A 20783-nucleotide genomic window follows, 5' to 3' on the forward strand; every position below is an offset into this window, starting at 1 on the left:
TATAATCTCATTTTCTCGCCCTGAAACTTCATCGCTGCATAAAACTAAGAGTTTCTCCATTGATTTTACCTCAAATACTTTCCAGAGAATGGACATTTCAGTTTGTATAAATAACTAGGTACATTAACACTAATAACACTATTAACAATGTCCCTAACCTATCCAGTCTATAGCAGGGCTGGATCCACAGGGGGATCCCTATTTCCCGGCCCGGAATCTTCAAGGAAACCCGGAATCAGCAGTCTCGGAACCAGCCCTGCTCGGGGGTCCTAAGCGAATTCTCAATTTCTCAGGCCCAAATGTCACCTCTTGGTTTCCTCTTAATGGGATAGTATAAGAACTCACAGCTTTTCTCTAGAATAAACCGGAATGTGCGGACTCTTTAGAGGTGGTGCAGGTGAATTTTGGAGGAACTGAGGAGGTTGAAATATACCAGTGAGGGTGCTTCGAGGTTCCATCAAGGCCCGGGGATAGCAGCCTAACTCCAAACACAAAAAGCCCACTCCGAAGCTTAGGTGTAGGGGCAAACAGCCCTAAAGGATGGGTTAAGTTACGAATCTAGGACCGAGGCCCTGTTGAGCTATAAACCCGACCCTGGTCTAAGGTGACATTTGAAATGACAAAGTCCCTTCCCAACATATTCCATCTTCTCCTTCAACCACCTCCGCTATTTACGAAAGTGCCTTGAAAAAGGAATATAAGTTGTTATCAAAAGCACGCAATTTAATCGATCCTTTGTCGACATGTCTAGACTCATTCATTCTGATGATACCACCTAATCTTTTGTTTCGGGAATATTTCGACGAAATGCTTAAATTTAACTATATCGTCCCTTACAATACAAAGGGGCGTTAGCCACAAAATTTTTCAGGAGAGAGCGAAAATGACTTTTTATGTGACGAACTGATGAGAATATGGCTTATGCCAGTTTCGAAACTATAACTCAGGATTGTGTAGGAGCTGTGTCCACACATAGACGACCGGCCGTCAATCGATGTCAATTGAACCGTCCACACTGCCTCGACAACATAGATTGACCTCGTCGATCGACGGCCGGTCGATTAGGTAGGTGCGCACCTTTAGAATATAGCTTTGCTATCTTTAAGATTTAAGAAAGCTATGGCTTTAAGAATAGAATAAAATCAAATTAGAAAATTTGTGGCTTACGCCCCTTTGTGTTCTGAGAGACGATATGTACATTATTAGTAATTAGTATACTTAATATACACCTACTGTGGTTTTATATGGGAAGTTCTTGTGGTTTTGAGTACAAGGTTGTGTCGAGCTTTTTTCCAAGTTTGATGTGTTCTTCGTATACAAATTACAAAATTTAATTACAAACCGTACCTATACCCTCATACATTCGCTGTCTGAAATGGGACCACACCTCAAGGACATGAAAAGTAAAGTAGGTAGGTAGACCATACCTCAGGCACATGGAAAGTAATGTAGGTAGGTAGCTGTCGAAATCGGTCACAAGAAAGTTTGACGTCCTGTGGCGGAGTTTGCTTTCGGAAACCAAGGTGCAAACTAGAAGCCATCGAAACTGTCACAACGGAGGTCTTATCGTCCCGAAATCGAAGAGAGGAGGACAGGATAGGAGAAAGCCAGCCGTTCCGAGAACGAACATTATCCTATCAGGATAAAATCCGCCCCGGGCGGGAATCGAACCCGCGGCCTATAGGTACAACATTTCTAAGAAACTAGTACCAGAACTTTTTTCAAAGATATTGGTTTACCTATTCTCATCAGGAGTTTTGATAATTTATCTAAAGTGCAGAATTTCTAAGGAAACGGTAATTTTCTAATAAGGAAAAAAAAATTCTGAGATTTTTGCTGTGTTATCCTAAGGAGTGCCGAAAATGATCTTTCCATTTTGGGGCAAATTAGGTGTCTAACGTTTTCTATTTTTATTATACCTAGGTACCTATTATTATTATTATTCTTTAAAAGGATTATTTTCGTCCACACACAGTCCACTCTTCTCTCTCAGCTTCGATGAAAATTGTCGAAAAAAAAACTCCTGATTGTATAAATTAGGAGACGAAAAAAGGAGAGAGAAAGGAAACTCAATTTGCATTCATTCATTCATTAAGAGTGAGAAAAAAATTCCTCCTAAACAAAGTTAAAGCAGTACAAATGGATTAACAATATCTTGGAACTCTTTTCCAAGGCCGGAGCTAAAACATCACTGGGAAGGCATTTGGTGAAGGCTTTCACAAAAATTTAGAGTCATCCATTCTGGACCTCATTCCACGAAAAACATAGACATCTAGTCATGCATTCTGGGCCTCATTCCATAAAAGTATGTAATAGTACCTAAATATTTATTGGTATTTAATGTTTAAGTATCATCATTAAGTAAAGTTTAATCATTAAATACAAATAAATATAAAGTATGGAATAGTAAACGATCAAAAGTTACAAAAAGAAAGAGAAATTTAAATAGGAAAAAGCTAGGAAGAATACAAGTGTAAAGAGATATTACCTAATAACAAGCAAAAGTGGTTAAATTTCAATCTATTATCTTTGAGGAAACTTTCAATTTTCAATTTTTCAAACATCCTTTCTCTCTTTTGTCGTTCTTTTCCATTCTCTCTTTTGTCTTTCATCTTACTTTCTATTTTTTCGTTGTGATGAAGTCTGTTGTCAGGTTAATTAAAATCCCCTTCTTAATTCGGCCTGCTCCTTTTTATTTTCTTAATTAGTGAGAACTTGAAATGCTGTTCCATATTTCTTCTTTCCTTCTTCTCTTTTCTCTTCCTCCTTCTCCTCCTTTTCTTCGTCCTCTTCCTCCTTCTTCTTCTCTTCTCCTTCTCTTGTTCCTTCTTCTCTTATCTTTTTTCTCTTTTAATTCTCCTCTTCCTCCTACTTTGTGATTCCCTTTGTCTCCTTCCTCGACCTCACCTTTTCTGCACCTCCTCTTTCTTCTTATTCTTCTATTCCTCATCCTTCTGCTTTCTCTTCTCCTCCTTTTTCTTCTAGAACAACAAGTTGTCTTTTTAATCGACTCAGAGCACTCAACGACAAAGGTAAACTTTTTAATTATATAGATGAAGATGAACTCAGGAACGCCTTTAGATATTTTATGTAAAGATATACTTAGGTATATGCTTGTAGGTAAAGATATATTTTATGAAAAGATACCTATTTTATGTAAAGATATACTTAGGTATGCTTGTAGGTAGGTATAGTTTGTGTAGATTTAAGGAGGTTCTAAAAGCACTTACAGAGCCAATATGTACAAGTAACATATTTTCAATTGACTCGTTCCAACATTGAGTAACCCTTTGGCAATGCCTTTGGGTTTGAATAAAAGCCTCATTTAACACTTTGAGTTCCACATTTCTCCCCTCCCCGGAATAAGGAATTTCTAGTCTTCCCATCCCTTTTGGGGTGGACGGATGGAGGCGGGGGGTATGGGGGGCCACCCTCATGCTCCACGCGTCCTTCTGTTGGATTTCTCGCTCGGGTAGGCTCGTCATTCTCACGAGTCATTTCCCACTTTGTTAACAAGATGGGTGTCGCCTACGCCATCCATCTTGTCGGATGGGGACCTGTCAGCCCAAATGGGGACTTGTCAGTTCAAATGGGGACAGCCTGGAGACAGTTTTCTCTCATTGAAATTCATAAATCAAACAGGGGAGGCGCGCGAACGTCAAGAGCTCAGTGATATTTGTCCCCCCTTTGTTGGACGCGGAAAAAAGGACACTTTTTTCGTCCCCCCTTTTTTTTTATTATTATTATTTTTTTTCTTCTTCTTCTTTTTTCTCTCTTTTAAAATGTAGATATAAACCTACATATACCTACGATTATGTTAGGTACAATGTAGATAGACACCTACCTAAGAAGCAACCATAGGAGCTGGTTATAAGTACCTACCTCTAAGTTCTTGTTACCTATTAGTGCATTGAGCTGCTATTGTGCTAATTGGAGGTAATTAGTCAGTTCTTTTATCGGGACTTTCTTTTTAAACAAAAGAAGAAAAGCGCTTAAAATTGATAAATGAGGTAGTGCTGTCACAATTTAATCTTGTAATAATTGTGATGATATGTTAAAATTTAATAATAAAGCACAATTATTACTATTACTATTACATTAACACTTTGAGTTCCACATTAGTTCCATTATTTTGTGAGAGACATTGTAAGAGGGATATTTAGAAGCGTGACTTCAGGCAAAAATAAGTCGTCTTATTCCTAGGCTTTTCCTGGGTCGGCGATTCTTGTCAGTCTCTTCTAGGCAGGCCTAAAAATAAGTAATAGTAATAGACAAAAAAAAAATCTCCCCGGCGGGGAATCGAACCCCGGTCTCCCGCGTGACAGGCGGGGATACTGACCACTATACTACCGAGGATTGGTGATAATTGGAGGCTCACTGTAATATTTTGTACGTTCAATGAGTATAGGTAAGCGTACCACAAACCACATGGCTATCGTAAATCATATAATAGTGACGTCAATGGAGCAGTTGCAAATGGGTAAAAATTATAAATGAATGGTCGATTCCTATGTAAAAAGTTGGGAAAAATCCAGATCTGAGGTCAAAACTCCAAAAAAATAACTCTAAAAGGTCGAAAATTCAATTTTTATTTTCCGTTCTAATGAAAGAGTTCAAAGATGTGTGACGTCGGACTTTACGCAGTTGTTTTTTTCGTGCGCTAGATAGCGCCAGTATGCAAGCGCGCTAGCGGAGGAGCAGAAAGAACTGCGCAGAAACGTATGCGCACAAACACATTAATGTGTTGCCTGCGAGGGAGCTTTGCTCGGGACATTCAATGTGACGTCATCACCTACGGGAGCGTATGCCGTGACGTCAAAGTTTACGATTTACCGGTATTTTTTAAATTGATTTATCTCGGGATCTAGAAGTCGTAGAAGAAAAAGAAAAATTCCGTTGGTCCTCATTTTTCCTGCTCTATGACTTTGAAACATCAACCAATAAAGCGCAACTGATCAATTACCTATACATAGGGGAACACGGAGCAAAACGGTACATCGGGGCAAAACGATACCCCAACTTTTTAGGAGCTAGGAAGCGCTGAGCTCTCTAGGATGAACTAGGAACTATTTTATTTATTTATTTACAAAAACATCATACACATACAATATATAATGAAAATGCTCGAGCATCAGCAGGCCATTAGTGCATTTTTTTAACAAAAAAACTAGGAACTAGGAACTATGTACAGGCAAATCAATGAATAATATGATTTTAGTAATTAGTAAGTTAGCTACCTAGTACCTACCAAGAGAAAAACTATGTCTTCTCCAATTTTAGTAGACAATGTCATCTATTTTTATCGAACTTATCTTTGCAAAATAGACTATTTTTCCAGAACTAATTAGATAATGTACTTCGAGAAAAAGAATTGCAACAAAGCCGATAGCGCATCAGAGAATTTTGATCATTCAAGTTCTGTAGCGTGTAATTTGTCTTCCATATCAAATAACGTTATTCTTTTTCGCAATCCAGATAAATTTAATAACAATAAAAACATTTTGCAACATTTATGAAGGGAGCGTGTCCCCAACCCTTATTGGGGACCTTTTCGTTCCACCCCAACCCTTATTGAGTGAGACCCTTTCGTTCCAACTCCACATGAGGAGGAGTAGGGCTTTAAGATACCATAAGTAGTCAGTTTTTTTATGTTTAATGTAGGTAGGTAGTCATTTTTTTATGTCTTAGTATTCTAGTGTAGGTAATCTTCTAGTGTAGGTAAAATCTAGGTGAATTTTCCTTTCAGAAAACTTGCAGAAACACATTAATACGGTTGCGTTTCCCTTTTCCAGAACTAATTAGATAATGTACTTGGAGAAAAAGCATTGCAACAAAGCCGATAGTATCAGAGAATTTTGATCATTCAAGTTCTGTAGCGTGTAATTTGTCTTCCATATCAAATAACGTTATTCTTTTTCGCAATCCAGATAAATTTATCTTTGCAAAATAGACCATTTTTCCAGAACTAATTAGATAATGTACTTCGAGAAAAAGCATTGCAACAAAGCCGATAGCATCAGAGAGTTTTGATCATTCAAGTTCTGTAGCGTGTAATTTGTCTTCCATATCAAATAACGTTATTCTTTTTCGCAATCCAGATAAATTTAATAACGTATGATTTCTCGCTCGGGTAGGCTCGTCATTCTCACGAGTCATTTCCCACTTTGTGTAACAAGATGGGTGTCGCCTACGCCATCCATCTTGTCGGATGGGGACCTGTCAGTCCAAATGGGGACTTGTCAGTTCAAATGGGGACAGCCTGGAGACAGTTTTCTCTCATTGAAATTCATAAATCAAACAGGGGAGGCGCGCGATCTATTGTTCTTCGTGTCCCTTAACAATGTTGTTCATTTTCTTTGTTCACAGTACCTCCCAGCATTCGTACCTCGCCATCTAATGGTCAGCTGACAGTAAGAAAAGGTGGTACCATCACTTTGGAATGTAAAGCTTCTGGTAATCCCGTCCCTAGCATCATTTGGTCGAAAAAAGTAAGTTGGGTTTTATTTATTTTTATTAATTCTTGGGGCAACTTATCCAAGGGGATCTAAGAGGCAGGGGCCTATTTCACATGAACATTGTCTCAAACCAAACTTTACAGTGCCAGCCTAGTTAGCTCAGTTGGTAGTACGTCTGCCTTGTAAGCGCTAGGCCGTGGGTTCGATTCCCGGCCGGGGCGGATTTTATCCTGATGGGATAATGTTCGTTCTCGGAACGGCTGGCTTTCTCCTATCCTGTCTTCCTCAGGAAAGTAAAAGAGTCTGCAAAAAAAAAGCTTTCAAGTATTTCAAGATAAGTTTGTTTTCTCTCCTGCTTTAGGAGAAGGGGGAAAAGAACCATGTTTTATGTATTTTTTGTATGCTCTACTTTTCTTGGAAATGGAATTTTCAAAATACGAGGTACAATGGTACATAGGTAGCTAAAGTCAAATGCTTTCTCTGCGTTAATAAAAGGAAAATTCTAGGAATTTTATTATACTGATTGTAGTTTTTTTTGTCAACCTAGAAAAGCAAAAAAAAAAAAAAAAGAAGAAGAAGACCAAGGAGGGGGGGGAAGAAACACGTCATTACAAAAAAAAGCTCTTCCAACTTGAGTTCAATTCCCGGTACTGACAAAACTTTTCATTTGTCCAGGATATTTCACTTTGGCCAAAGTTGTGCTGCTGTATCTTCTTCCTTCTCCTCGTCCTTTCTTCTTTATTCTTTTCCTCTTTCTTCTTCTCATCCTCCTCCTTTTCTTCTTTCTTCTTCTTCTCCTCTAAAAAAGCACCGGTAATCAACAGATCTCAGACTAAGAAAGAAAGAAAGAGAGAGGGCGAGAGAGAGAGAGAGAGAGAGAGAGAGAGAGAGAGAGAGAGAGAGAGAGAGAGAAAATATACAACGAACCCTAGTTTTTCCCTATAAATTTTATACCACATTATCACATCATCCCAAGAAATCATGCGGGGATGGACACTGAAATGTCCTCGCTTGCAGCAAGAACCAACGAACCCTTTTTTTTCCCTATAAATTTTATACCACATTATCACATCATCCCAAGAAATCATGCGGGGATGGACACTGAAATGTCCTCGCTTGCAGCAATTTTTTTCCTATAAATTTTATACCACATTATCACATCATCCCAAGACATCATGCGGGGATGGACACTGAAATGTCCTCGCTTGCAGCAAAATAAAATAAATATCTGCCTGGACGCAAAAATATGAAATGAAAATTCCAAGACTGGAGAGGTGAAAAAATCGACGAGTGGAAGGTAGAAAAAAAATGGGAATTTTCTATATGCCTCCAACCAAGACATTTCTATAAGCGAAGAATTTCTCCCGTTTGGCGACAAGGGCGAGGGACGAAAAAATGCCGCCTCTCAAATAGTTGACATTCCTCACGAGGAATCTTCTCCCCTCACACCTGATATTCATCCCGTCTTCCAGTATTTTTCCCCCCCTTTGTCTCTTTCGCCCTGTTGAGTCCGGCATACCCAGACTTTCCTATGTTCGGTTATTGAAATATCGGTTTGAAAACAGTGCAGGAGAGTGAGCCCGTCGCGTCGTCAAAATGTCTCAGAGGAGCGAGAGGATATGAAGAAGAATTATGGTCTTGATTGAGGATTTGGTAACTTTGTGAAGGTCCATTCTAACTGTTGGGTTGTATAATGAAACGAATACTTGGGTACATTCACTTTTTGTTAATGGGTAAAATCTTAAAATGAAGAAGAAGGAGAGAAAGACAAAAGAGGAGGAAGAAGAAGAGAAAAAGGAAGGAGAGAAGGAAATGAAGAAGACGAAGAAGAAGAAAGAAGAAGAAGAACAACAACAAGGAGAGGCAAAAGTGGAGGAGGAGGAAGAAGAAGAAGGACGGAAAGTGATGGATACGGGTGGACATCAGATAAACGGAAGGTGACGACAAAAGAGAAGATTTAGATGGGTGACGATGACGACAAGGGAAGCATGGTTGAAGTCAGGAAGGTCAGGATGAGGAATGGTAACCTTAAGGGAGACGATAAGGAGGGAATGAAAGTACAGGTACTTTTTATTAAAAATATTTTCTCTACCTTGAGCCTGAGAGAGAGAGAGAGAGAGAGAGAGAGAGAGAGAGAGAGAGAGAGCTAGAGAAAGAGATATAGGTTGTAAAAAGTATAAAGTTACCTATGCTAAAAAAGTTTTAAAAAGTTTAAACTCGAGACGATACCTATTATTAATTTTAAAATGTTTATATTTTTAGTATATACCTTTCAAAAGTTACCTACATAGTTATCATAATAAAGTCGTTTATTGGAAAGCTGAAATGCTGAGAGCTTTAGGTTTAGGACGTTTGGGTAGATTCGTAATAAGCTTAACTTAACCCATCTTTTGGGGTATACCAAAAAGTAGCCCCCATTGAAAATATTGAAATAATGAAATATTTACAATCGAAATTTCGACATACTAGTGCAAAGTTTTCGTCAGTCAAGTATGTAAATATAGTCACATTAGAGACACAACAAGTTCACCTAAGTAGAATGAATCCAAGTAAAATTAAACAGGAAGGTTCATACCTACCTACCTAAGATATAATTTTATAAACTGAATCTCTAGTTATAATTTTCTCGTTATAATATTGTTTATAATTTATAATTTTTCCTTCTGACATTTAGTGGCAGAGTGACCCACTTTCTTCGGGTAACACCCGCTCCCACAATTCTACTGCACATTTGGAGAGCTCAAATTTCAGTAAATTTAGTCGATTTCAGTAAATTATAACTCGGAATTTCTTAAGACAAATCCAAATGTCGTAAAATTAGGGTACGAGTAGCATAGAAATAGTAAATAGGGCAGCATAGAGTAGCAAATTAGGGTAGCATAGAATAGCAAACTGTGTGCAGTTACTAACACATTTCAAGACAATAGAAGTGAGCGCCAAAGTTGGCAGCATTTAATAAAATGCATATCTTAGCTCTGTGCTAGCTAAGAAGCTTATTTCTAAGACTTAAGATGAGAAGTGCCTGGGGTTACGGGAGGGGGTACAGGAGGGGAGAAGGGGTAAATTTTCGGGGGTTAAAATTTCCTCTTTCTCTTCTTCTTATTCCTTCTTAGCCTGATTTTTCTCTTCTTGATTTTTCTCTTTTTCATCTTATTTACTTTCTTCCTCTACTTCTTTTCTTCTCCTCTCCCTCTTCTTCCTTCTTCTCCTCTCCCTCTTCTCCTCCTTCTCTTTTCCTTCTCCTCCTCCTTCTCTTTTTCTTCTCCTCCTCCTCCTGCTCTTTTTCTTCTCCTCCTCCTCCTCCTCTTTTTCTTCTTCTCCTCCTCCTCCTCCTCCTCTTTTTCTTCTTCTCCTCTCCCTCTTCTTCCTCCTCCTCCTCCTTCTTCTTCATTCTCCTTCTTCTTCCTCTTCTTCGCTCATAATCTGTTTAGTCTTCCTAAGCCTTGCACTCTTCTCAGAAGAAAGAGAGAAGGGAGGGAGAGAAGGGAGGGAGAGAAGGGAGGGAGAGAAGCAGAGTAGATTATTTTAATGATAATGAAAACATTTTTATGCAAATAGGTGTACCTCCCTACCTGGCCTACGCCCTACGACCCTAATACTTTTTTTTACTCCTGAGAAAAACAAGCCGAGAGGGAGAAAACGGGGGGGAAAGTGTAAAAGAAGGTGTCTCAACGACCGCGACCTACCTTTCTTCCTTATAAAGCAGTTTAAAAATCTACATAGTACACGCCTACAGATAAAGATCTACCTACCGACAGAAAAAAAATTGCTCTTAGATTAACGTGTAGGTAAATAAGGCGATTTAGCTAAAGTAAGAAGGGAAAATTCAGCTAAATTTTTTTTTTCAATCATCAATACACATCAAGCCAGCTCCATCATCAAAAGCATAAGGCTTAACAATCTGCCTTGTTCCTCTTAATCTTAATGAGACAGCTTTCAGAATTGAGAATGCCCATACATTTTTTTCCACTTTTCGCTCAAAACTAATGCAATTCTCTTCAAAAAACTATGGAATTCCAAATGAAGGGCCCCGTCAGTTGAACAAACCAGAGGTGTGAAGGACGCCCTCAAATCTTCCGCAGCAGTGTTATACTTCAAATGTTTTTCTTGAGCATGCCTCTTAGCGATTGTATTCCAAGTTTGAGAAGAGTAGGACGGAGCGTCAGCATTCACAATGCGATTGTCAAAAAACGCAGTCCCACCAGCTTCCCAAACACCATTGATTTTGAAATCAGCAATAAGGGCTGGACTTGTACTTGAGGAATCTCTCATGATAGGTTCTTTCACAATTCCATTCCATGCATAGCTAGCCATCATTATGCATTCGTCTCTCAGGTAGTCATGACCATGTTTTACTAATCCACCCTTTTTACAATTTAAAGCATGAGTAACACTCATCTCACCACCACAACCATCACAATATGTCGGGAGTCCTTTTAACCCATGATTGTATCGCAACGCAAGTGCATCCCTGAACTGAACGGGTGATAAATCAAAATTATCAGAGGATTTTGGTATAACATTCAACCAGTGGGACGATTGCCCCTCAACAATAACATAAAACGCCTAAAAACAAATTTTCTCAGAAAAAACTTTGAACAGTTTCTAGTCCTCCCTCTCTCTCTCACTCTACCCCTCTCTCTCTACCTCTCTCTCTCTCTCCCTCCTTCCTGTCCTTCTGTCTTCCCCTCTTTCCTAACTACTCCCTCCCCCTCCTCCTCCTCTATTCCCCCTCCCTCTATCCCTAATGAAAAAGTCAAGTCATTAAAATGAGGAGAAGACAAGACCAACTTAACTGTTAACACCTTTCAGTCCTATCAATGAAGGAGAGGATTTTTTTGAGAGAGAGAGAGAGAGAGAGAGAGAGAGAGAGAGAGAGAGAGAGAGAGAGAGAGAGAGAGAGTATGTACCAGACCATTTTCATAGGCCCCTCTGACCTCTTGACCTGAAGATATCTATTGTAACATTAATTTTTGATCAAAAATCGAGAAGGAATCCACCTTATTGCAGTGAAGGTAAATCCAACTTGCCAAAAGTCGCAGTCGATGTGTTAAACGTCAAAAAAAGAGACAGTTTTTATTTTGGCCTTTAGGTAAAATAAATTAGGGAGTGCTCTTTTTTTAATAGAAAATTTTGAAAATTCTACTCTGACTTTGCAAAAAATAATAATAATAATAATCAAACTGTTTTTGGAAGTATACTTTACCTATGTCTCCACCGCCATTTTGACCTTTTTTTTCGCAACCGCAAAATCCGCGATTTTTTATTATTTATTAAATTGCATTTTGCTATATGTATAAAAAGAAGGATTTTTTCCCTGTGAGTGGAAAAATAGAGCGACTTAGGTTCAAAAGGAACAAGGGAAGGATGAAGGATGGAAAAGGATCAGGAAGTAAAGGGAACTAATAAGGGGAGGACCGTTAGGATTGTTTTTATTATTTACCTACTGTAAAGATAAGAAAAGTTCTGTGTAGGTAGTTGATTCTGGGGTCTGAGAAAGCGTTTCAAAATAAACTAGAAGATGAGAAAAATTGTGTGTCGTTAGTTTCTTCAACTGTAAGGTCTTATCGACCCGAAACCGAAGAAAGAAGTAACACGAGAACAAACCTTATGCGTTTAGGATAAAATCCGCCCAGGGCGTAGAGTGGGATAACATAGAGTGTCTAATATGAAACTGCAAAGAAGGAAAAAAAGAAGAGAGAAGAAAAACAGGGCGGGCGAAAGCCAGCCGTTCCGAGAACGAACCTTATCTGTTTGGGATAAAATCCGCTCCGGGCGGTAATCGAACCCGCTACCTAGCGCTTACAAGGCAGACGCTTCTCCAGGCTAACCAGGGCTGGCACGCATCTTTAAAAACACGTCCGTACCTAACTCTGTTTGTTCTAAAGTATCTTCTCTGTTTGTTATTTGAAATCTTTTATTTGTGATTTCCTATATAGGTATTTACCTTTCCTCCTCCCTCTTTCAGCTCAACATTTGCAAAGGTATCGAAATATCATCCCAAACAGGGCCTCAGGCAAGGTACAGCTTCTCAAGAGTTAAATCTATTTGCTCTTCTCCTGAAAAAGAAGGGGAAAAGAGCAGGGAAGAAAAACTGAACACAATTTTTTTCTAGAGTAAACTAATTTCCGTTCTTAATTTAACGGAAAATATATCGAAAAGGGGGAAAATACATTTGAGATAACAACGGTTGAACTGTGAATTTGTGAAATGAAAGGGTGAAACACCTTATGAAATCACTATTTAACAAACCTTATGCGTTTAGGATAAAATCCGCCCAGGGCGTAAGAGTGGGATAAACATAGAGTGCCTAATATGAAACTGCAAAGAAGAAAAAAACGAAGAGAGAAGAAAGACAGGGTGGGCGAAAGCCCGCCGTTCCGAGAACGAACCTTATCTGTTTAGGATAAAATCCGCTCCGGGCGGTAATCGAACCCGCTACCTAGCGCTTACAAGGCAGACGCTTCTCCAGGCTAACCGGGGCTGGCACGCAATCTTTAAAAACACGTTCGTACCTAACTCTGTTTGTTCTAAAGTATCTTCTCTGTTTGTTATTTGAAATCTTTTATTTGTGATTTCCTATATAGGTATTTACCTTTCCCCCTGCCTCTTTCAGCTCAACATTTGCAAAGGTATCGAAATATCATCCCAAACAGGGCTTCAGGCAAGGTACAGCTTCTCAAGAGGTAAATCTATTTGCTCTTTTTCTCCTGAAAAAGAAGGGGAAAAGAGCAGGGAAGAAAAACTGAACACAATTTTTTTCTAGAGTAAACTAATTTCCGTTCTTAATTTATTAAATCTATTTGCTCTTTTTCTCCTGAAAAAGAAGGGAAAAAGAGCAGGGAAGAAAAACTGAACACAATTTTTTTCTAGAGTAAACTAATTTCCGTTCTTAATTTAACGGAAAATATATCGAAAAAGGGGGAAAATACATTTGAGATAACAACGGTTGAACTGTGAATTTGTGAAATGAAAGGGTGAAACACCTTATGAAATCACTATTTTACCGTTTACCTTCAATCTTTTACGGTATCGAATCAAAAGTAAGTGCCTACTCACTTATCTGGCGTTGACTGATGAGGGAATTTACCATTTCATCCCTCTGATAAGCGGGAGAAAATGATTACCTCCCTAGGTATGTGTGAGAAAGTTTCCACCACATATCGCACCCTTAGTATTAGAGAAAGACATTTCAAAAAGCATTAGGGCGATTTAGCAAATAAGGCGATTTAGCAAAAGTAACAAGGGAAAATTCAGCTAAAATTGTTACCAGCCTCCATCAAAATGTGCTAATTTAGGTAGGTATTCCTGATAAAAGGCAAGTGTAGACTATCAGAAATCAGAATCCTTGTAAGAATCTCCTGGTGTGCTTTCGGACAACAATGTTCACTCTTCTCAAGAGAAAAGCTTTGAAAGCTTCTTACGAATTTGTAAACTATAAAAAATAATAATAATAAATAAAAAAAAAATAAAAATAAAAAAAAAAAAACAGTAAAGCTCAAAGTATTAACATGAAATATTTGGAACAAACAAGAAAGGGAGGAAAAAAGAGCGAAACTAAATACGAATGGAAACAAAGGAAAAAAAAAAATCTGGTGTGAACATCACACGACTTTCCTTGTCCCATTGAATGATGCTTATTTGAGTATTCATGGCACAAAAAACGCTCAACAATTTGTTACAATTTAAGTTAAATATTATATATATATCTTATAATTATTATTCTGTTATATTCGTTGTATGGGTTCCTCGGTAGTAGTTAATTGTTATGAGGAAAACAATATGATTTATACGATTTAAAAAAGTTTAAATGTGAAAAATTTCTTGATATATAAGGAAGCTCGAAATAGAAGGCATGATTGGTCGCGCTGGTCCAATTATGTGCTGCTTAGATGCCTAAAAATGACGAACCTGTGAAGCTAGCTAGATAAGAGTTCTAGATTTGATATCTACAAATCTCTTTCAAGGAATTGGAAGGGTGTCAGGTGGGATTTAAATCTTATAAAAATCTCTTTGAAATAATTCACTTACATTTAAACCTATATAATACAATAGTAGAGATAATACTATATGATTGTTCTTTCATATATACTGATGAGTTGCACAATTAATGTTCGTCGATGAGCTTAGAGATTTTTGTTCTTTTTGAGAAGTTTTTTCCCCTGCAAGAGGCCGAAAAAGGCCACAACAGGCAAGGACTGTCTGTTTCGCAGTCGCGGATTCGTCGAGTCGGCGGCTTAAAAATCGATAAATATTTCAGAAATACTGTCACTCCCGACATAGCTTTGTTTTTTGTGATAAATGAAAATATTCATTGGATTCAAAACATGAGGAATGTTCCGGGGTGCGTTGTTAGCTGAATGAAATTCCCGCTATATGTGATAGCGGTGCGCCTTGTATTAATTAGAAGAAAGAAAAAATGTAAAGAAATAAAAATAAAAACGTAGGACGTTTCTCTCCTCCATTCTCCTCCACAGATTTGTGAAGGCTCCCAAGACAAAAAAAAAAAAAAAAAAAAAAAGATCTAAAAAAAAATCACCAGAAAATCTTGAAATTTTGTAGTAGGTAGGTATATAGGTAATAAAAAAGGGCCTTTGGCCAAAAATGTACATAAAATAAATAAGTAAATAGTAATATAAATATAATTTAAAAAATAGTGGATAATACTCGTACCTAGGTATATCATTTAACTTTATCATTAGGTGCAAAAAAAACCCTTTGTCGGCACCTACATAATTATTATGTACATACTAGTTATACTCGTAGAGTGACTTAAAAACCCCTTCAAAAATAAACTATCAGAACTCAAAAACTGCCTTGAGATTTGAAGATGAGAGATATAGATGTTCACCACACTTTGAGGGAAAATAAGAAAGAGGAGATGAAATGGGCTGACAGACGCTAATTGAAAGCTGTCTCCCTTTGTAAACATAATTTATTCAGGGTCACAAATTCGAATCGAAAATGTCCAAAAATCTGGTGTCAAAATCAAATATTCATGAGGGAGAAAGGGGCAAACGATATGAATTCCTTAGGGTCATTCTCACTCGTTTTCATTAACAGGAAGAATTCAAGGAAGAAAAACGAAATATCCTGTTTTATCAACAAAGGGAGGTTGGGGTCATTTAATCAACTAAGGGGGTTGGGGTCATTTCATCAACTAAGGGGGTTAAGGTTTATTTACCTTTGAGAACACCCTTCAACTGTTAAGATCAAGATGTTGGGCTTTCTACGTTGTCAGAACCCTTGGGGCTGTCCAGTTTCAAGACTTTAAAGACGAAATTCACACTTTAGGTAGAAAACATTTTTTTATGAACCCCGTGCATCTTTTAAATATGCAATGTGCAAGACAATATTCGATATTCTTGATAGTCGAATATCGATAACCATAACGAAGAAGCGAGTTTTCAGTTTTGGTTTCTGCTCATGCGCAGGAAATCAAGTAAGGTATCGTTTTCGTTATATGAGAAAAAAAAAATAGTATCGTGAAAATTAGTAAAATTACCTGCCTTGGCAAATTTTTATTCAGATTGTATTTATACGTAGAACTTCCTATTTCAATTGGCCACTTTTACCTTACTTTCTTCAACCTTATCAAGTTCGTATAAAAAGAAGTCTCAGAGTTCGATGCTCGCCGGAGCCAAAGGATGGCGAGGAAATTTTGTTAAACTAGAAAAGAGTAAGAAGAAGATAAAGAGAAGGCGAAGGGAGGAAGAGGAGGAGAAGGAGAAGGAGAAAGAGAAGGAGGAGGAAGAGGAAGAGGGGGAGAAGAAGGAGGAGGAGGAGGAAGAGGAGGAGGAGAAGAAGGAGAACGAGAAAGAGAAGGAGGAGGAAGAGGAGGAGGAGGAGAAGGAGGAGGAGGAAGAGAAGGAGGAGAAGGAGGAGAAGGAGGACGGGAAAAAGAGAAGAAGGAAGGTAAGAGGAAGAGAATTCTGATACAAAGCAAGACAAGATTATTAAATTTCCATAATATTTGAAAAGTTTCAATTGAAAAGTATCTATGTATATGATACCTTTTGACTTGCCATGACCTTTTCAAGGGAGGTAAAAAGGGAGAGCGAGAGAAAGAGAGAGGAAGGAAGAAAGAGATAGGGAGAGTATAATAAACATTCAAACATTCAAGAATTTGCATTTTCTCAGCAGTGGTAAAGTTTTTGGGGTAATAGTATTCAAGTGCTCTGCTAATTTAACGGAAAATATATCGAAAAGGGGGAAAATACATTTGAGATAACAACGGTTGAAATGTGAATTTGTGAAATGAAAGGGTGAAACACCTTATGAAATCACTATTTTACCGTTTACCTTCAATCTTTTACGGTATCGAATCAAAAGTAAGTGCCTACTCACTTATCTGGCGTTGACTGATGGGGGAATTTACCATTTCATCCCTCTGATAAGCGGGAGAAAATGATTACCTCCCTAGGTATGTGTGAGAAAGTTTCCACCACATATCGCACCCTTAGTATTAGAGAAAGACATTTCAAAAAGCCACTCTTTTTAGAGGGCAATTGAAAAACAAAGTTTGATCGAAAATCTAGACTCTAGAGCGAATTTCTTTATGGCCAAATTTCATAAAAATCACACAAACCGCCCTACGCAACGCGAGAAACGTTCGAGAGTGAGGATCACTTTGCCCGGACTTCCCCTATCGTGGAACAAACAGGAAATAAACAAAATAAATGCAAAATTACTAAATTACAAAAAAATAATCACGTTAAAAACATCAATCTCGCTTCGCTCAACCTGTGGAACCACTTGTAACCGGTAACCACCTACTTCTAGCAGTGACCACTTGAATATTATTAGAAGTGTAAAACATTTCATGTTTAATGAAAATAAAAACTCATGGAATGTGGCCCTCAACGCGTTTCACTAGTGCGCCTTGCGCCTCAGTATGTAGATAAATGTTGCTTTCCCAAATTTTGTTGTATTATTAGGTCTCTTTATTGTTAAATAATTTATTGTGAAATGAGATTGAAAATAGTTAGCTAGAGGAATAGGACTTAAATTGTTAATCTCCTCTTTAAATAAAACACATTTAAAAAAAATGTTGCTTTTCATAGTTTTAACCTGTTGTCATGTCTGTTGGTTCTACATGTTTTCAGATTGTTCTCTTTATTAATTTATTTGATTATTGTTCTGTTTTCAGATCCCCCGGAGATAGAAGTAGAGAGGAGCTGGGTGCACTCAGGAGAAGGTTATGAAGCACAACTAGTGTGTATTGTACATGGCGAACCCAACCCTGATGTGAGTACCATACAAACCTCCCTCTCTAGCTCTGAGACAACAACTAGAAAGATCAATCGAGCGACTGGGTTCCGAAACCCAGCATTCCAACACCCTAATTCAGTAGAAATAACCCAATAAAGTTCTTCTACCCAAAGGGTTATTATTTATGAACGAAATACTAACCTTGTAAGCGCCAGGGTGAGGTTTCGATTCCCGCCCGGGGCGGATTTTATCCTGAAAGTTAAGTCCTATCCTGTCTTCCTTCTCTTTTCGCTTTGGGAACGATAAGACCTTGGCAGTTACAGTTCCCTCTGTTAAACCTCTTTTTTTTGATCTTTCTCTGGTGCTTAATCTGCTATACTTCCCTCCTTATTCTTTCTTTCCTTCTGCCTTTCTAATCGGATCGATAGGAAGGACATGAAAATGAAGAGAGAGAGAGAGAGAGATGAAGACGACAATAAAACATTGGAAAAAAATCTTACCTTCTTATTATGGTATTATGCACAGAACACAACGGATTTAGGTATATATTTTTTTAAAATTTAATTTGGAATGAGAGACATTCCCCGTTAAAAGTTAGATCTTAGCTTAGGGGAAGAACTACAAGATGTCAAAATGTAAATTATCACAAATAAAGCAAAAATTATCAATCAATCAATCAATCAATCCTTCTTCTCCTCTCCCTCTTCTCCTCCTGCTCTTTTTCTTCTCCTCCTCCTCCTGCTCTTTTTCTTCTCCTCCTCCTCCTTCTCTTTTTCTTCTCCTCCCCCTCCTTCTCTTTTTCTTCTCCTCCCCCTCCTTCTCTTTTTCTTCTCCTCCTCCTTCTCCTTTTCTTCTCCTCCTTCCTCCCCCTCCTCCTCCTCCTCCTTCTTCTTCGCTCATAATCTGTTTAGTCTTCCTAAGCCTTCCACTCTTCTCGGAAGACACAGAGAAGGGAGGGAGAGAAGCAGAGTAGATTATTTTAATGATAATGAAAACATTTTTATGCAAATAAGTGTACCTCCCTACCTGCCCTACGCCCTACGACCCTAATACTTTTTTTACTCCTGAGAAAAACAAGCCTAGAGGGAGAAAACGGGGGGGAAAAGTGTAAAAGAAGGTGTCTAAACGACCGCGACCTACCTTTCTTCCTTATAAAGCAGTTTAAAAATCTACCTACCGACAGAAAAAAAAAAAGGGAAGGAAAACAAAATATCCTGTTTTATCAACAAAGGGGGGGTTGGGGTCATTTAATCAACTAAGGCCTAAGGGTTGGGGTCATTTCATCAACTAAGGAGGTTGGGGTCATTTCATCAACTAGGGGGTTGGGGTCATTTCATCAATTAAGGGGGTTAAGGTTTATTTACCTTTGAGAACACCCTTCAACTGTTAAGATCAAGATGTTGGGCTTTCTACGTTGCCAGAACCCTTGGGGCTGTCAAGTTTCAAGACTTTAAAGACGAAATTCACACTTTAGGTAGAAAACATTTTTTTTATGAACCCCGTGTATCTTTTAAATATGCAATGTGCAAGACAATATTCGATATTCGCGACAGTCGATATCGATAACCATAACGAAGAAGCGAGTTTTCAGTTTTGGTTTCTGGTCATGCGCAGGAAATCAAGTAAGGTATCGTTTTCGTTATGAGAAAAAAAATAGTATCGTGAAAATTACCTGCCTTGGCAAATTTTTATTTAGATTGTATTTATAGGTAGAACTTCCTATTTCAATTCGCCACTTTTACCTTACCTTCTTCAACCTTATCAAGTTCATATAAAAAGAAGTCTCAGTGAGCTAAGAGTTCGATGCTCGCCGGAGGCAAAGGATGGCGAAAATTTGTTAAAGTAGAGAAGAGGAAGAAGAAGGAGAGGAGGAGGAGAAGGAAGAGGAGGAGAAGAAAGAAGAGGAGGAAGAGGAAGAGGAGAAGGAAGTGGAGGAGGAGGAGGAAGAGGAGAAGGAAGAGGAGGAGAAGGAGAACGGGAAGAAGAGAAGAAGGAAGGTAAGAGTAAGAGGTAAGAGGAAGAGAATTCTGATACAAAGCAAGACAAGATTATTAAATTTCCATAATATTTGAAAAGTTTCAATTGAAAAGTATCTACATGATACCTTTTGACTTGCCATGACCTTTTCAAGGGAGGTAAAAAGGAAGAGCGAGAGAGAGAGAGAGAGAGAGAGAGGGAGGGAGGGAAAGAAGAGAGAGAAAGAAGAAGAAGAGAGAGAGAGAGTATAATAAACATTCAAACATTCAAGAATTTGCATTTTCTCAGCAGTGGTAAAGTTTTTGGGGTAATACTATTCAAGTACTTTGCCTCGAAACGGTTCAGTCCTTCTGTCTCTTGCTTTACCTATTGCTTCAGAACTACATAGTCAACAGCCGCGGCCTAGTCATATTTAGTTGAGAGACAAGGGTTCGAGACCCCGTAGAGTCGCAAAAATTAAAACAGATACCAAAAACACCAACCAGCCTAGTTAGCTTGGTTGGTAGCGCGTCTGCCTTGTAAGCGCTAGGCCGCGGGTTCGATTCCCGCCCGGGGCGGATTTTATCCCTAATTACTATTTTCGTTACTCTCGTACGTCTCTCTCTATCTCTCTCTCTCTATCTCTCTCTCTTTCTCTCTCTCCCTTTTTCTCTCACTCTCTCCCTCCCTCTCTCTCTCTCTTGGCTTAAAAAAATAATATCAGATCGTTTAGGTTCTACTAGTGAAAAAATCTGGTGTGAACATCACACGACTTTCCTTATCCTATTGAATGATGCTTATTTGAGTGTTCTTTTACCCTAACTTTTACAATATCTCTAACCGTTTAGTCGCTATAGCTGAAAACCGCCAAAATCGGTCGAAATCTGTCCAAAAGCAGTCAAAATACCGCCAAGCGCAGCAACCATCTCAACCAAACATTCTGTGTTACATCCTTGTTACATTTGTGAACTACATACCAAATTTCAAGTCTCTAGCTTATACCGTTCCTGAGATATTGTTAAATTACACCGAAAACCGCCAAAAAGCGGTAAAATGCCGCCAACCGTTGCACCGGTCTTAACCAAAAGTTTCGTGTCGCATCCTTGCCACATTTGACAGCTACATACCAAATTTCAAGTCTCTAGCTCTTACCGTTCTCGA

The 20783-nt window shown here is 38.4% G+C and overlaps 1 protein-coding gene and 1 non-coding gene across 2 annotated transcripts in view; one reads left to right on the forward strand and one right to left on the reverse strand.

The window, feature by feature from the left end:
• Positions 1-4284: 4284 nt before the first annotated feature.
• Positions 4285-4356, reverse strand: Trnad-guc. The gene has a single exon. It is a non-coding gene; the product is annotated as a tRNA-Asp (tRNA).
• Positions 4357-16082: 11726 nt separating this feature from the next.
• The window catches only part of LOC103516273 (neural cell adhesion molecule 1-A-like), a 13343-nt gene continuing 8642 nt past the window's right edge, over positions 16083-20783 (forward strand). Inside the window, exons 1-2 of the mRNA XM_026828719.1 lie at positions 16083-16134; positions 17605-17706. Coding sequence (XP_026684520.1) covers positions 16083-16134; positions 17605-17706 — 154 coding nt within the window. The remainder of the gene's footprint in view (positions 16135-17604; positions 17707-20783) is intronic.

The sequence above is a fragment of the Diaphorina citri genome, unplaced genomic scaffold, assembly GCF_000475195.1.
Source record: "Diaphorina citri unplaced genomic scaffold, Diaci psyllid genome assembly version 1.1 scaffold1532, whole genome shotgun sequence".
NCBI lineage: Eukaryota > Metazoa > Arthropoda > Insecta > Hemiptera > Psyllidae > Diaphorina > Diaphorina citri.